General features: G+C 37.4%; 1 protein-coding gene across 2 annotated transcripts in view; it reads left to right on the top strand.

Annotated features, from left to right (window-relative positions):
* Nucleotides 1-18,681, top strand: part of ARHGAP42 (Rho GTPase activating protein 42) — a 165,970-nt gene that overhangs the window by 40,941 nt on the left and 106,348 nt on the right. For both annotated transcript variants that reach the window (XM_068930400.1, XM_068930401.1), the window contains exon 4: nucleotides 14,141-14,202. In XM_068930400.1, coding sequence (XP_068786501.1) covers nucleotides 14,141-14,202 — 62 coding nt within the window. The remainder of the gene's footprint in view (nucleotides 1-14,140; nucleotides 14,203-18,681) is intronic.

Below are 18,681 nucleotides of genomic sequence, written 5' to 3'. Positions count from 1 at the left end.
ATCACTTGGCTGTCTTACAGGTCACCTTGTTAACCCATTGAGATTTGCTTGGATGTTCAACTAGGCTCTCTCTAGAGTTAATATTCTACTGTGCATTGCACTCAATTCTCATTAGTAACCAGGTTTCTGAACAGCTTTATCAAATAAGTATAATAAGAATTCCAGTGGCTCAGGTATATTGCTGCCTTATCAGAACCAAGAAAAGAGGATTTTGCCACTGCCTTGAGGGTGGAGTTACGGGGGTGGATTTTGTTAGCATAGGCATCATCCCAATAACTTTTTTTTTCCACTGCCTGTGTTTGTTGACCTTGTGGAGCACATTAGACGCATATTTACCAAAGGCGTTTTTTCAGATGAGTGGGAAAGGATTGGATTCTGAATTAGAAGGCTATCTGTGATTGACTTTGAATTTGCATAGAAACATTGCACACTGTCTTTTCATATTAATTACCTGCCTAGATTTGCCAGCTTTTTATTTTTCCCAGTTGGAAGAATGAATTTTAACTTTAACTTTCTAGGTGACCTTCAAAGCAACTTTGCCTAAGCTACCTGTGAGAACAGAACAGATTTGTTTGATACTCCTATTGGACTGTTTTTATCCACAAAAGTTAAACAATAACATATTATGGGAGGTACTCAGCACATTCAGGATGTGGAATGTTTGAAATATTTGTTTGTCCCCATTGCATATTTAAACATATGCCACCTTTGTTCAGAACACTGTTATTTTCTTGAAACCAAGAAATGAGGGATCAGTGCTAGCGTCCCACACAGGCTTCAAAACAGCATCTACACCAGAAGAAGGAGATTGATGTTCTGTTGGTCCAGCCCATGGTTCTTGTCTTTGCTTGTAGAAGGTCAAATGAGGCTGGCAAAACAGGAAATAAAATATTGTTGCAGTGGGCCTTTATCTGTGCAGGAAGAAAAGGTAAAATAAGAAAACAAGGCCTAGGTTGTTGATTTATTTTTCTGCAAGATACCTATCAGAAGATTGTTAAGATTTGTGTGCTCTGTTCCGTGTTACCTTTAAGTGCTTATTCAAATGGCAGAAATTCAGATGGGGTGGCTGATGTAGTTACCTCTCTCCCTGTCTGTTCTACCCTTCTCTCGCAGCTGTAAGAGGTGGATGTGAAACAGAGGAGCCGCTGCAGTTCACATGCTGGTGTGTTACGGGAGTCTAAAATTAGTGTCTGTTTGTTTTAATACACAGGACTGCAAATTGTGGTGTCTCAGGCTGCTGCTTGCCTTGGAGCTCGTGGTGTTTACAGAAAGAGGTTGATGCAGGCGATTGACAGCAATAGCGTTAGTTGTCCTGGTGCATTCTGCTAAGTAGATTAAATGAGTCAACTTTGGATTTGAGCAACTGAGTAGGCAAATACATCCATGCCACTGATCAAGGCAAAGCATTTGTTTTGTCTCTCATTATTACGTTAATTATTTGGAGCCTTGTAGATGCTTTCTCCTTTACCATCCTCATTCTAGGCCTTTAACGTTCTTCTTCCTCACTCCTTCCTGTCAGCCTAGTTATAGTCCAGCTCCGTCATTACTTCTAGAGCTGGAGAGCCCAGTGGCGGTATCATGCAATGAATGTGAATGCCTGTGGGGAGACAGTTACAGCCTGAAGCCTGGAGAATTTCCTTACCGAGCTGGTTTGAAAATAATCGGTAGGGAAGTGTCAACTCTTGCTGCTCATAATGTACTTGTTCTATTAATAGGACATAACGCTTTAGAGCTGTCAAGCTAGTACACCTCTTGAGCAATAGGCACTCGTTTGCAACAGTAGTGGTTTTATCAACTTAGAAATTCATCTTCAGGCTTGAACAAATCAGATGAGGGATTTGTACTTTCTGAAATCAGAGCCCTTTCAAAAGTCAAAGTTTAGCATTTAAACACAGGATGTCCTTAATCACTTTGTAGGCCCAAATTCAACAGAGCAATTATGGCAAACCTAACATTTGTTGAGGTATTTGTTGATGTTGATAATTAAAGTGCTTCACCATTCAAATAATAAATGCAATGAATTTTACGAAATAGAAAAAAAAAGTATTAACGATTCTCAGCTGCATTCTGCGATATATTACTTTTCTTTTTACTTCCTCTTATTTCAGCACCCACATAGAGCCACACACATGTAAGGTTTATACAGCTGGAAATACAGTAATATTGGCTTTTTCCCCTCATTTGAAGTATGGATGAGCCTCTAAAGAATCATCAGTCTGGCATCCCAAAGCATACTTGTAATTACTGCTAACTCTGTGTTTATGGAATGCCAGGGCTGAATATTACTTTTTCAGTTTGATATATGTTGGCCAGTGCTTCCTCTCTGTATTGTCTTATTTATATGCTCAAAAAATTTGAGTATGAAGTAGCACTTGTTTTCTTAAAAGTAATGATTTATGTTTCTAGTCAATTTATATCATAATTCTTTTCAGTGAGATTTTGCAGAGGAGGGGGAGACAAAGTTGGAGGAATCTCTGACTTAACCAGCATCTACCCTTGATCTTATCTAGTCCTGAATATCTAGTCCTGTGGTTTTCAAAGCTATTCTTTTTTGTGACAGGCCTTGGGTATCACTCAGCTCTGGAGAAGTCTGATCTGTTCAAATCAAAGGTTAATAGTTGATTTACTGAAAGAGTGATTCAAGTGTGATGGACTTTTACAGTGTACAGAGTTATGCCATAACTTTCAATAGGGGCCAAATGAACCTGGTAGAATTTCAGAGTATATCTCCAAAAACTGAACGTCTGTGCACAGAAAAGGGAGACTAGTGTAACCACATGAAAATCACTTCATTGCCTGTTGCACCAAAGGTAATGAATTAAGTGTTTGTTTCCAACGCCCTGTTGAGCTATGCAGCAAAGGTCCCTCAGCCCTGGGGCTGCCTTTGCATGTGGCTCCATCAGGTGGAAACAGAGGCTGATTTCTCTGTTAATATGAGGTGGCAGGTGTGATAATTTTAAACCTTCTTTTATAATGACGCTCCCCTGTCTCCCAAGAAAAAACTACTGTGGCAATGGTTTACAAATGGTGATTAACCAGTGGTGAAAGTCTCTGTGTGTCACTTGTGAGCACCTGACTATGGTCTTAGGCAGTTGTGTGTTGTGCCCAGCAGCTAATTAAAAAAAAAAAAAAAAAAAACTATCAAAGCCAAATCATTAATAGAATGGATTTCTCAAAACTAATGTCATATTCTTGTGTTTCTCCACTAGTATTTCCACAAATTGTAGTTGAAATTGATCCATGTTTTTGAAATAAGGTATGTTTCCCTGACTTATGTTTATGTCCTTCAGATCTGCTGAAGGTGGGAGACCCACCTTCTTAAGACTCCCAGTATTACTTAGTGGAGAGAGGAGCCTTTGCTAACTTAATTGCTGAGATGATTTAAAATCTTTCTGCTCTCACGTCAAGATGACCCATTTTAAGAGAGATTCTGTGAACTAACAGAGTCTATATTGGCCTTTTTATACCAAGGCTCTGGTAGTGTTTTACATACTGACTTAGTATGTTGAGGTGTGACTGGGCTGAATCAACACATTGTGGTTCTTGGATTGTTTTCTTGTCTGCTAAACCTTCTCAGACTGTGAACTGTGCAAGCTACATATAGCATTTTGCTTTGTGTTTGTAAGCTCTACCACAGGGGGTTGCTATTTTAGGGTGAAACCTGGGTACGTGCAGCGAAAACAAAAAGTTGTACAACAGTAGCTGATACTCATAGTCAAGTATGTTGAGTATAAGGCTCGGCTGCTAATTCTTTAGGATTAATTTCAAAATGTAATCTATGAGAAGAATTTGCAAAATAGAAAATAGAGATAAATCTCCAAATTGAGTTATTTATTTTCAAAATATTTACTGCTTGTATAATCAGAATACAATGTGAAGACAGGGTAGATATAATAAATACTTCATTCAGAAAACAGCTAACATAAGTATGGTGGTATTTGAATAATTGAATTTTTTTTACTAACATACTGCAGGGTAGACAGCCACTTTAAAAAAATCTTTAGGGACTCTAAGAAACATTTTGCCTTTGCTTGATTCATCTAGAATTTTCTACTGGTATTTGGTTTGTGAAGGTCAGCATGAACAGGGCATATCAATTTACTGATATTAAGTCAAGCGATAGGATTGATTTAAATTGCATAACGTTGCATGACTTAAGGTTATCTCTTAAGGTGTTGTGTTTGACAAGTGCTGACAGTGGATCTAGAACTTGTAGATAACCTGACTGTTCTTTCTTGGGAGTTTACTCAACTTGTACATAAATATATGCAGCATTTTATAGACTTTTGTTGAAAAGGAGGAGTGTGGAAAGCATAAATATCTTGGCTTAAGACATTCTTTTAACTCTGGTTTAAGGCTTACATTTAATTGCCTACAGATTTGTGATACAATAGCTACCTTTTATAGCAAAGAATTCTCAAGTATGATACTGTTTGTAACTGGATTTAGTTACTTAACTGACAAAGTTTTCAGTAAATCCCAGGCAACTCTGTAATAGGAAAAAGGATTTTTACTTCTGATAGTGGCCTTTTGTTTTATGCTTTACATATGTTTAGAATAAAATACTTTCCTATATTTGCTTATTAAGTTTTGCAATATAAAAATATTTTTGAGTTAAAATTCCGGTTGCCTAATGTGGCATGTACATACTAGTCTGTACCTGCAAATACATCTTGCAAAGTCTTGGGCTTTCATTAAGCTTAGATTTTGATTTTTTTGCCTTATGTGATGCATGTTAGGCTGTACTTTGAGGCGCGTTTGTGGAAGATTCCATTTTTGCTGTCAAACTTGATGGCTTTTCCTCTTTTTTTTTTTTGTTGCCTTTATATTGTGATAAAACCCAGGAGAATGGACAGAGGAAGTGCTTGTGTCCGTTCACGTGGAACACTCCTTGAAAAAAACACAGGGATTGAATGCTGAAAACCAGCGGAGGATCAAGCAATGAGAATATTACTAAATTTGTGTTGGTTTGCTTTCTGTTTTTGTCAGCATGGGGAATCTGGAGTATCCATTACCTTGCCATAGCTATCTATGTGCTTATACCACAGAGGGCCGATATGCTCCAAATTATGATGCAGAGGACCAAATACTACTGCATTTACCAAGGATTTACAGAGCTGCAACTCAAATGAAGTAGGGATAAGCCTCTTTTTTTTGTATGTTTATTTTTGGTTGCATGAATTTCAGTAGCGATGCTCCGATCAAATTCTTTGCTTGCTAGTGTTATAGTGGAAGATGTAATCTTCCTTAGAAAGCAGTACGTAGTCCTGGAAGCATGACTTCCAGGACTTTTTCCTCTTGCTTTCTCATTTGTGAAATTTTTTTGCAGAAGATGTAAACTAGGCATTCTTCACCTCTGTATCTGAACCTGAGAAAAAACTTCTTCACTGTGAGGGTGACAGAGCATTGGAACAGGTTGCCCAGAGAGGTGGTGGAGTCTCCTTCCCTGGAGATATTCAAAACCCGTCTGGATGTGATCCTGGGCAATATGCTCTAGAGGACCCTGCTTGAGCAGGGAGGTTGGACTAGATGATCTCCAGAGGTCCCTTCCAACCTAAACGATTCTGTGATTCTGTGATCTCTCTCTCTCTCTCTTATCATACTTTCTTTTCAATTTTGGTATATAACAAACTTGTTTGGCATGTTCTTGTAAGTTAGTGTGCTTATTTTCAGTAATTGAGAAAATGTGGCAAAAAATAACTTTATTCAGAATTCAGGCTAGGAATTGCCACAGGAAACTAAATTATTGCTTTAAGTTATGCTCCCTGTGTTACACTATTGTAGTTACTATTCATTTTTCTTATGGGCGTGTCTGTATTAACTCAGAATAAACCATCTTTGAAATGGGATGGGAAGTTTTTTGGATTATCAGAGTGGAAAGTTTAAATTCAGGATTAAGTACAATTTACTTCAAAATCTGAAAGATTAAAATAAATACCATAGTACTAATTGGTCAAAAGCATTGGATTAAGCCCTCGTAGAGTTTACTTAATGTTCTAATTATAGACTATATAGTAAGAATGTCAGTTTATTGAGTCTGAAATAGCTTCACGTTGCTTACTCCAAGTATGGCTTGATTGAGTGAAGAGAACAGCACAGTCCGCATACAGTTGCGTATACCTTTGAGTAGCTCTGCATGAGGGAATTCTTCCAGGGAATTTGTGGTTATTGGGACTGTAAATTTAAACCACTGTCTGCTGTTAGAAATTTGCTGTTTATTTGAGGGTGGGTGTGGAAGGTGTTCCCACATCATTTTAAAACCTGTACTCTTGAATCTTTGCTTCAGCTAGTGTCTTTCAGTCGCAGAAGAATTTTTCATTGTATTACAGGAAAGTACAAGTACTTGCTGTTTCTGGTCTTATGGAGGCCGTGATAGACGTAAACACAGGCTAAAGGAATGCGTGAGGTCTTTATTGCAGATCCATCAAATCTGATACCCAGATTAGGGAAGTAAGAGAAACCAAGTGGGAGGATAAGGAACCCCATCCAATATTATTTTCTTAACCTAAACAAGACTGAAACCCATGAAGAGATGAACCATTATTTTGCTATTATTCACTATTTTTTAACACTTTAAAACTGTAACATAATGTATCTTTTGACACCACTGCTGAACTAAAAGTTGCAGCTTTTCTGACATACTGAAAACTGAAATTTAGATAAATACACAAGTAATATTACGTTAAATCTAAATGAAAGCATTTAGTCTCTTTCCTCTAATATCTTGGGAATGAAGCCCAGAAGACAATGTAATTGGTAAGAAAACAACTGTTTTGAATCCTCTCCCTCTCCTTTATTCTTTTCTCTTTTGTCTTCTAGTTTAGGAAGACTTTGAGATCTGTACCATATTAAAGTTTCTCCAAAAATGTTGCCATTTGCAAAGTGAGGGAAAACGACCTACAGTGTAAGTGGTAAAGGAAATAAATACCTGCAGCCAACAAAAAAATAAAAAACCGAGGAATGATTGGGAAGATCTAGTGCGGTATGCTTATCCAAATACACCTTTTCTGAACATCTTAAAATAGAAAAAAAAAATTGTAGGAATATATTGCATGTGTACTACTATTTTTTTAATTATATTACAGCAGTACTCAAAGGCCAAGTCAGATTGGATTATGAAATATTTATGAACTGCACAAATCATTCTTTATTCCCGTGAGTTTGCAGACTATAACACCAATCCTGCAACTTGTTTGCTTTGAGCTGAACTGTGGCTGTAATACCATTTAAAACTATAGATATTTGTACATTTTCAGAGTTTACTCAATAGAAAAAAAAGGAAGAAAAGGAAATGTTAACAAACCTTTTAACAGTCCAGGTTGTGCCAACGCGTAAGGAAATCTTTCTGTTTTATGTAAGTTATAGGCTATATTTGCACATAGAGGCAACATACTCAAAACCAAAGAGGCTTTGAGATCCTTATTTCAAGACATTCTTGTTTTGGATTTACATTTTGTCATGTGGAAGGCTTACTGCAGTGATGACATTTAGAGACATCCAGTTTAGCTACCTTCAGAGATACATTACAAATCCCATATGGCTTTTATATGAGATCTGTGATTCCTGCTAGGTGTTAAGTACTGAGAAAGCAGGTTAATGTGTCTTTATTGCAGGTATTTATGTTGGCCTGCCAGCTGTAATCTGAAATTCATGAGGTTTTGTGTCCATTCAGGAAAAACAGCTGTAGCTCCCCTTGTCCTACTTCTTTTCTTGTATTTTCAATATGACTTAAAGCCACAGAAAGAAGGATGGAAATTTTGTTTGATGCTGTGGGTTTTGAGAAGCTACTTGAAATACAGTTTGTGGCTGTGAATAATGCCAGTGCTTAAAAGCTCTGAAAGTGCCTCTGTGAAATAGCAACTCTTCAGTCATATTTACAATATATATTCTCTTTCATTTTAGAATTGGAAAAGCGTCTTCTCCCAGCCCTCCTGCCACTTGTAGATCTTGTATTTATTCTGCTCTATCACTGAAGTCTAGTAAAACAAGCGTAAATCCTTAGGAAACTTCCTTAATGTGCCTTAGGTTCATCTTGAATTCTGATTTGGTAATATATTACGTATGGGGAAAACTCCCTTGGAGTCTTTAATTGAAGTTCATACTCGGTCATGAATTCAGAGCCTGTTTTAACTTGTCTGTGCTAGGTATGACCAGTCCTGGAGAGTGCATATGAACTGGCTGACCTTCCTGCCAAAGTGTCCCAGATACAACATAGAGCACCAATCTGTTGCTTCCCCATGCAGACCAGGAAGACGCAAGAAATGTCTTGGCAGGAGCTCATGTTTTTGGTGCCCTAATCAACTGAATTCTTTTAGCAATAAAACATATAGTAAGATGTCATAAGAACAAATTACATATTTATTTCAGGCTGGAATTCACGTATCTGAAGATCGTGGTGATAGCTGCTTAGAATACTATAGAATCCTGTTTAGTGCACTTTAGCATATTTTAAAATTGTCTGTGCGTTGTTTAAAACTGCATATGTAAGTATAAGTTAAACTAACTGTATTCACAAATGCACACACACACAAATGCACACGCACACACACAAATATATAAAAATATATACGTGTACACACACACAGACACACACACACACACAGACACACACACACACACACTTTTTTGTTATTCAGGTCTTCCACAGTAACTTTCCATTTTATCTCTGTTGAAGATTACTTTTCAAACCTGGTTTTACATCTTTGAATTCAATACTGGCTATACAGTCATTAAAGCTAGTTCTTGGTTTAACACATGTTGCTTTCCTTTGCTCACTGAATATAGACAGCATGATACCAACGTCTGACTGTCAGTATTCGTAATACATGCTTCAGTATCAAGCTAAGTATTGACAGAGTAGCTTCAATAATGTCCATAGGTATCTTGTTCCCAGGTGATATATTATCTGCACAGGTATGTAACAAAACCTTCATAAAGTTAATTAAATATTCTTTTTTTTTTCTTTTTTCCTATGAACCACAGAGTTGATTTTAGTGCAGTAAAGCAGAATTCTAGGTTATAAATGAAGCATATTTTTAATGCATTTAATAAATTCAGATAAACAAAACTTCTTCCTTTTCCTCCTCTCCCTCAGTCACTCAGCTGTACGCTAAGCTTCAGTGCCGCTGTTTACAGAGCCATATCCTACGTTTGAAAAGACAGTAATAAAAAGAAAAAAAACTAATGTTTTTGAAAAAGGGTATCATTGGTCTATGCCATTAAGATTTAAGCTGTTAAACTGCAGTGCTGGTTTGTTTCCTCATGAAGCCACCTAATTCAAGGATTTTCCATTGAAAAATACAGAGTTAATTTTTAAAATAAGATAACTGGAGCTCCTTTTCCTGAAGGAGGAAAATTTTGCAGCAAGTTACGGCTGGGTTGGGAACACTCCAGTGAAAACAGCTGGAGATCCGGTTTTAACTGCGCTGAATGTGACCACAAGTATACAGTAGGGTAAATACACAGTTGTTCTCACATGTTGGGAGTTGCTCTTCACAGACATCACTTCCGCCCTGATGCCAAGTGTGTCTTACAGATCCTTCGAATAGCCCTTAAATAAGAAGCAGACTGTAAAGCTGTTCAGATTATATAAACCAGCATCTCGTAATTAAGTGAGAATAAAGTGAGTGAATAAAGTATTAGTAAGCTGATTAAGGCTGCAATTCTTTGTTTTATTAAAAATGGCCCACCAATAATTGCTTGTGGAAAATAATTAGAAAACCTGAATATTAAATACATGTTGCATTACGTATTGTACTCTATATTACCAATATGTTTTCAGGAATTGTTTCTTATCAACACATTCCCATGACATTTCCTCTTGTAAAACAGCTTGACTCTTCCTCCTCCCCTGCCCCCCCGCCACCCCCTTTGTATTTACAAAGTTCACTTTAATTCCTCTGTGTCTATTCGGATAAAAAATGCGTGTTGCAGAATTAGTACGAAAAGGTTGCGACTTCTGTGTGGAATTCGTGGACTTCCTGACAGACAAAAGTAGGCCACGTTTAATGCGAATGATACTTTTTTTTTAAAATCTTCTGGTGTTTAACTACACAAAGTATCTTGAATTATTACTTTTTTTTTAATGAAAAAGGTCCCGCAGCGTGAGCTGGGGGGTTGCCGCGGCGTGGGGAGCTTGCCGGGGGGAGCGTGCCGCCCCAGGCCTCGCGGCGGGGCTGCCTTCCCCCGTCGGCCCGCGCGGCCCAGCGCCGGCGCCAGGCAGAGCGCTCACACCGGTGCAGCCAGAGGCCTCTGTGGGAACAGAGAGAGGAAAAAGGGAAAAGCGTACGCTGGGGAAAAAAGGCTGGGGAGGGAGAGGAGAAGGGGCTGTCTTGCCTGCCACTGCCGCCTCCTGCTGCAGCTCCCGACCCAGATGCTGTTCTCTGGGGACGCATCCGGGCTTATACCGAGATCAGACTGAGCGGGGGAAGTGTGGGAAGAAGGAAGTAGTACCATAAAAGATTCAAAAGTGCTGCAGTACTCGCTGGTACGCCTGGATAGCTCGCGGTGATTAAACTTTTTTTGGACAGGTGATGTGGGGCCATCGCAAGGGCAGAAGAACCAGTGAGGCCACCAAAGACATCCTCCTTGCAGAGTGGTGTCTGTATACTAGAAATGCAGCCTCAAGACGTCCGAATTACACGATGCGCCTGGGCTTTCGCTCCCTGCACGCGCTGCGCCAGGCCGGGATACTCGGCCGGCTGCTGCGGGCACCGACTGAACGTGGATGGCGGCCTGCAGCGAACAGTGCTGGCGTGGAGATGCCTTTGCGAGGAAGGTCGTTCAGAGATCAGGGAAACGGTTTGCTTTAGACAGCACTGCTGAAGAATGTAGATTCTGGGCATTTAGTGAAGCTTTGACCTTTATAAATCCCCCCAAAAAGTGAGATGAAGGGGGAAGACGGAGACAGCTTCTCAGGCTTTAGCTGAGGCATTGTATATATACAGCATGTATTATTCCCTTTATATTGTAGTGTGTTATACACTGAGAAAATGGTTGTATGCATACTCACACAACACATTTTTGTGGATTTTTTTTTTCCCCCTCTAGCTGACCTGGTTTTATTTATATCCTAAGCGAAAGTTTCAATGCAGAAATTAAAAAGCCTCTAGCTCTGCTTTGAAATTAGGAAGAAGCAGCAGAAGCTTCTCTTACCTTTTCTATTTCCTCCTCACAGTTTCCAGTCATTCTTCTACCTAGTTTCTGCTTCCTGCTGTTCTTAATTTGCTATCTTTTTGCTCCTAAGAACACTGAATACTGTCTGAACAGAAAGCACACTTTCTTCTTTGAACTAGTATTGATTTTCACACGCGTTTGATTTAGAAGAAGTTTCTTTGTTTTTGGAGGCTGGAGACTGGTTGTATTTGTGCTCAGCTGCTCAGAAGTGTAAAACCTTATTTTTCTTCAAGATCTCTAATGATAAAGTTATGTCATGAGCCTTTGTTCTAATAAAAATGATTTTAATGATGTGCTCAGAAACTTAGAGTGCCGTAAGGCTTGATGTTTTGGGAAAACATTTAACTTCAATGGGTTCTGGATCTGCCCTAATTACACAGATACAGTGCTTAGTATGATGATTTCTCTTTGAAATAATTCTGTCACTATAAGTGACTCCACAGTAAAAAGCAAAAAAAGGAGGGAGGAATGGAGTTTTAACATGTGACTGTAATAACGCATCATCTTGTGGTTAAAAATGACTGATTATTTCAGTTGAAATAATCTGGAAACAATTTATCTTGCTGACTTTACTAGAAATTCAGCTGTCTTTCTAAAGTGCATCCTAATTCCCTGAATAGATAATAAAATTCAAATAGTATGTTTATCCTATTTTATTTGCAAAGATTAATTTTTTTAATGGTGGATACAGAATCACCCTGCCACATGGTGCAGAGGATAAGCTGACTTGGTCCTGTTTTTTATTGGCAAGGATAGTCTCTTGTTAATTTTACTGGGGATACTGGTATGAAAATAATAAATAATTCGGCCATGTGGTTTGAGGCACATCCTTTATTTTGTTTTTACAGTTTCATAGTGGGTCCATAGATATTCTTGAATGTAGCAATCAAGAGGTATCTCTTCAGGTAACTTTACCGCTCAGTTTGTTAGCTGTTTCTCTACTTGATTTTGATAGATGGGACATTATGAGTTGCTATAGTGATTGAGCTAATTTAGTGGATATGAAACTAAGTTCTTGATGTCAAGACTTAACTCTGATAAACTAAAAGATTCAACTAGTAAACCTGAGTTGAGAGCTCAGAAGCTTGTAAAGGAGGCTTAGAATTTCTTCTACTTAAAAAGTGCCAAAATAGTCTGATATTTGTATTCTAAGCAAAAGGAAGAGGAAAAGGCTTCAGACCCAACTGAATGGATAGCTAAGTCATCAAGTGTATTTGGACTAAACAAAGAGCTCATGAGTAATGATGAGAAAAATGGATTTGTCAGCAGAGAAAGAATTAGAGGTCAAGACATGCAGGTGTAGCATTACAATTACAAAAACTATGCAAGATCCTGCAGAAGAAATCGGAACAAACAGCAACATGTTTTTCAGTTGTGCGAGTTAAAAGAGAACAAGAAGATTAGAGTGCTGCAAAGTCCAGATGGCAGAAAGGATAAAACCATTTGGATATGGTCCTAAAGCTAAATAACAGTTTGTGGATACTGAAAACACAGCCAAGGCAAGCTAGATGGTCGCTCCCTCTTAGAAAGTAACGGAATGTAGCAGGTCCTCTGGAAAATGTACTTATTTCCAAAAATCTTTCAGGGAAGTTGGAAGTGGATGAAGCCTTGTTATTGGGGAGTGACAAATTTGGTAATTTAAGAAAATGGAAAAATAGCTAAGAGAGCAGGAGTTCTATTAGCCTACACTCAATAGTGTTAGTTAATTATAAAAACTTCTTACATTTTCGCCTGTGAGCTATGATGCTGAATTCTGAATAACCCATATGCCTTTGGGAGAAGTATGTAGTTGGAACGATAAGATTTTCCTAGAAAGATTTGCACCACTTGCCTACATCAGAATGAAGCCTTGCTTATCATCCTGTCAGCTGGCAATGCAAGGCTGTCTCAATGCCCTCTTTTGCAAGGGCATGCTACTTGTCTTATCAATACATTTTTTGGAGACTAGTATCACATTGCTCACAGTGAGTTATTTGGAAGAAGGTTGTTAGCCACTTGTTTAAAACGGGAGGAAGAAGGTTACGTGTGACACTGTGCAGCATCCTGTCACAGACTGTTGCAATGTAATACAAAGTGTGGAAATACCTGTTTTCTAGCTCAGTGCTGTGATACAGATGTTAAATAGGTCTTTTCTGATTACAGTAGTCTCTTCAGCATCACAGGTTGGACGCTCTTCTAGACAATGACTATTTCCCAGAGTTTTTGGAATGTTTTCCCCTTTCCTGCCCCATTTTACAGGTTAATAATTTTATCAGATTTCTGTTGACTTTCAGTGTAACTTTGACTTATGTTTTAAGGCAGTTTCAAGCAAAGATTCGCTCACAATTGTTGCAGAATTCTAAGTCTTTTATAAATTGATCATCTGTTCTCTTCTTGTCACCTGAGAGAGCTTGTCCTTGCAAAACAGAAAGCCAAGGAGGCCCTAGACCTAAATAGTTGGCGTAAGTAATGTATGTCTTCTAAAATGTTGAGTTTCATATTCTTATCTGAATAGTTTCATAGTTCTTCTGAATATTTGTTGCTACTCTTTAGTAGGAGAAGCTCAGGATTTTTCTTTGAAGTTTCTTTGTGCTGCCTGTGTGTTTTAGTGAATTTTGTAACTGAATGTGGAATTATTTCCTCTTATGTTTTGAGAATGACCTCTGCACGTTTCAGGATAATGAGTTTGCCCTGTTCCTTTTAAACTCTTTTTTTTTTTTTTGTACCTGTAACTCTGAGGAGTACAATTCTTTCCTGGAATCCAAGGTCCTTTCTTTTCACCTGCTATTGATCTACTATTCATTTCAGTGCTCTGTGCCTCATTTTTGTTTTTATAGTAAACTGGTTAATGACTGCTGACCTCCTTAGTGAAGTACTATTCAAGAATAGCGTCTTACCACTATGTTTTCAGTCTGATTCATGGACTTATCTGGTCTTTTAAAATATAATGTTGATCTGGACATTCTTCTTTTGGTTTTCATTTCAGCTCAGTCACTGAAAGAGTTTGCCCGGCTCCTGATTGCTGTTGAAGAGGAGAGGAGGCGACTAGTAAGTCTGGTGGGAATAATAGGCTGCTTTGGGACTCTTCATATGAATTTTTTTTTCATTCATGAAATTCGTTTTTTAATTTTTTGTATTTGTGCAATAAGTATTTCAGTAAATACTTCCTAAGAATCATTTCACATTCTGCAAAGGCAGAAATGTGCTAGCGCGGACTTCAGCAATATTTAACTGTTTGTTCAGCCAGATACTTTTGCATTCCTTTAAAAACTGTTCTCTCACAATTTTTGCCAAAATAGCCTTTGAACGCTGAAATACCTTTCCTTTCCCCCTCCTTTTTTATTGAAATTAAACTGTAAACAAAGATCTTGTAGTGGAAGTATAGATCAGTATTTATAATTAATGAAGTCTGTATTTTTAGAGAGTCTGTATCTTAACAGCCCACTGATTATATAGTAATAACCAAAGAATAAGTGGTAGGAACAGAAACAAAGTTCATTGCCTCTAACAAACTCATGTACAATATTCTAGATCACACTTATCAGATTTGCCCTCTGTGATACTATTCCTGTTCCCTTTGTTTCCATACTGTTCAATCTACGGTATGCTTTTATTTACATTTATATTCAGATACAGCTTTGTTAATGAAGTTTCAAATATATTCCCCTGCAAGTCTTTTTTTTTTTATAAATAAAAAACCCCGTCCATATAAGCAACAAAGCTACTTTTTCTTCTATGGAAGTCAATCATAAATGAAGAAGTGAATTGGTCTGGTAATGATGAACCTCAGTAGGGAGATTTTTAAATATCGTGAAACATTAACTAAATCAAATCCATCCAATTGCTATGTCTATCTTTTATTTTTCTTCCTCCTGTGAGTATTTAGGGAGGTGGGGGAAAGAATCCTATGACTCAGATGGGAGGAAATCTGTTAATCCGGGAGGAGGTTTGCAAAAGGCTCTCTTTCCTAGAAGTAAAAAAGCATAGAATCAGTCTGCTGCTATTTCTGTGTTACATGAATATTTTAACGTAGCAAGATCGTTCATATTCATATGAACTATTCATATTCAATATTCATATGGTACAGTTGCATGGTTGTTATTACCTAAACCTCAAAAAGTGCAAGCTTTTGTGTTTTTTCCTTTGTATGTGGTACTGAGAGGAAGAACATGAAGGTGAGTGTTCAGATGTACCACTTTGAAAAACATTTACCAGAGCACATACTGAATTACTTAGTTAAACAGTGTTTCAGGTGAATAACTTTCCAATTTAAGTTAAAGATTATTGTGAGGTAACTATTAGGAAAAGGAAAAACAATGAAGAGGTGATGGCTTTATTTTTAAAACTGGTTAATCTTTCATGATGTGTGTATGTAATTTCCTTTGATTTTATTCTTTTTCTTTTTTATCCTCAGATGAGTCACTCATTTTACTTTCAGAAGTTTCTGGTCTCCCTATAGTTTATAATTTAATCTTTCTATATAATATTTTACTTGATAGCTATAGGAAGACAAGTATAGTAAAAGGGGAAAGAAAATCACTATTTTCTTAAGTGAGCCAAAGCCCAGTCAGATAGATGCCTGTTTTTCTGTTTCACTGTGACTTCAGTGGGTCACAGAATCATAGAGTGGTTGAGGTTGGAAGGGAGCTCTTGATTCAACAGCTAAGCCTTCAGACCCCTGTCCTGGGTCAGAGCCCTGGGTGAAATTTCAGTGTCATGGAAAAATACTTTACAATTGGCTGAAAGTTTAATATGATGCAATCATCAAAGCCTTGTAAATAAAGTGGCAAATAATAGTTACATGTAGGGTAACTGGGCTGTTGCACTTGATGAGAAGCCATTCATGTCCAGCTCTTCTCTGAGTTTGAAAACCCCGTTCTGTGTATGCTTTTCAAACTGAGTGTTCGTGCTGATGGCATTGAAGACATACAGTTATCAGAGCAGTGATTTCTGAATAACGAGAAAATTCAGTAAACTTAGGATTTCTTTTTCTATTTTTAAACAGTTTATGATCTGCCTGCTGGTGGAATTAGATGATTATTCTGGGAATTAAGCTTCCTAAAATATCTGTTTATAGTAGAGATAAATGCAAAAATGAAAACCTCAGGCTGAGGCTTTAGAGAATACATACAAGATAAAACAGTCCTGCCTAGATTTTTACATAGTTGCTGTGCCCACTCTAGGGTAAATTTTAGAAATGAGAGTTTGTTTTTCTTGGTTTTGTTTTCTCAGCTTAGTGAGTTCCCCACTGTGATGGCATTTCCATGACAGAGGTGCTTTCCATCGAGTATAATGTGCATGGACTGCACTGTTTATTGCTCTAGCCCTAGGTCACAAAATTCCAAGCATTGCACAAAAGTAGGCTAAAACGTTGCTGTAGTAACTGCCATACAGGTGTGCAAACCAGAGGTCCTGCTCTGATGTCAGTGCACCTACTTAAAGACTGTGTTTGGAATTTCCTTTTTCTGGTTACTTAGATGCAGAAAATATGGGAAAGAAAATACTTTATTTACCCTTACCAGAAAAAAACTGAAACCCATTAATTTTCAGGTTTTCAGATTACAGTGAATACTTTTCTGGTATCTTATGACATACATCTTTGCTGTAAGGGTTTAAAAGTTAAACAACAATAACAAAAAAAGCAAGCCAGAAGGCATCATCTTTGTCAAAGATAATTGTCTGTGGTTCTCCAGTTCTCTTATTGAAGTTTTATGCATCTGTCATGGGATCCAGAGGGCCCTGTAAAGGTCAGGGTACCGTGCTAGATGCTGAACAGATACCTTATAATAAAGAGTTTTCTGCTTGACAAACTTATGATTTAACTGTAAAAACTTCAAAATGTTTTTTTGCCAATTTCTGAGGAAGCATGGAGCATTATGTGTACACTTTGATTCCTTTACTGGAAGCACTTCAAGCCAGCTAATTTGCAGATTAGTGATGATTTTAGAAAAAGTTGTCAGCTGACTGGAAACAGGGCATGAAAGCTTTTAAGAATCTGTATTTCCTTTACTTTTTCCATTAAAAAAAGAATACTTGCAAAAGTAAAAAAGGGTAAGAATACAGCTCTTTTCTTTTTGACATCTTGCAGAAGGCTCTGAGAAACCAGCTGGCCAGTGTTGGGACTGTTTACAGATATACCTCATACCATTTGTGCCTTTTTTTTTTTTTTTTTTTTTTTACTACTTGAAGTGTGTGACAGTAGAAGACAGTATTGTGTCAGCAAATGCTGAATGTGTGCGAATATGGAATGACAGATGTTAATTTTACTTACTGGCTAATGATTTTAAATGTTTTACTGCTAATTAAGGTTCCTCATGAGTGTGCATATGAGTCCATGAATCGGACTTGAATGTGGAGTCATGTATTCATAGCACCAATTTGTCTCTCATATAAGAGCTTTGATAACTGCCTGTTAAATTCTTCGTAAGTAAAATTATGTTTTGTTTTGGTGAATGCAGAGAGGTGTGTTATAGTGCTTGCCCACTGAACATATAATTTAATTATTTCGGATGTTCAAGAAAATAGCTTGAGAGGTGCTTAGCAGATCTTCTGTTCTTCTTGCACTGAGAACCGAAAGGAACTTGTTTGAGTGTTTTTTTGTTTGTTTTTTTGAAGTAGCTAACGAAGCTAGACATTATGAGCAGTGTTATTGGGAAAAATGCCCTATCTGGAACACTGAAGTGTAAGACTAAATAAAATTATGTCTTACGTAAATAAATATTCTGTTGTCTGAAGCTTGCAGCCATAATTATTGGCAGCAGTAATGACATGACGATTATTATGATAAGTTTCTTTCCTTGTTTCTGGCTTTTATTTGCTGATACAGAAAAATTAACTAGTAGGCTTAGAAAAAACTCAGGTCATGCAGTAACTTCTCCCCCTTAAAAACACAAATAAAGGAAAAAGCAGTTCAGAAGACACTCTTTATAATATATAGCCTTATATTTGATAGCTATGATTTTTTGATTTGTTAATTTAGTGATCCTGTCCCAGTGATTTTTAGGGAACAATAGAGACACCTTAATTTAATTTCATGTGACTAGTTGGGTCTGTATTAAGGGAACTTACTTTAAGTAATTTCCTTCTGCTCTTGTTGAATTTACATTGTTAGATATGTGATAAGCTTCTTTTGATTTTAGGGATTTAGGTTTTATGTTTTCTTTTCATTTGCTATTGTTATTAAACTTTGTAACAAATAGAAATGTACTGAGAGTAGTAGAAAATACTACTTCCTTTTCCTTTCTTAGGATTGATGCTATGTTGACGCACGCACGTGGATTATTAGTCCACGCTGTTGACTTCCCCTTTCTTGAGTTTCTCTATTTGAAGCATTGAATACATTATCTTCAGTATTATGTTATCTGAATATAACTCCCTAATTATTTCTAAAGGATTACTAAACGCTGAACAGAAACAGGCTTCTCTTAACGTTCTCTGCTGTTTACCCAGTTTTTATGGTTTATTGCCAAGTGATTATTAGGACAGAGGGTCCTGAGGCTTTTTTCTCTGGCATCATGTGTCAATGGG

Source organism: Struthio camelus, chromosome 1 (assembly GCF_040807025.1).
Source record: "Struthio camelus isolate bStrCam1 chromosome 1, bStrCam1.hap1, whole genome shotgun sequence".
In the NCBI taxonomy this organism is placed as follows: domain Eukaryota; kingdom Metazoa; phylum Chordata; class Aves; order Struthioniformes; family Struthionidae; genus Struthio; species Struthio camelus.
This window is presented reverse-complemented; position numbering and strand designations above follow the sequence as displayed.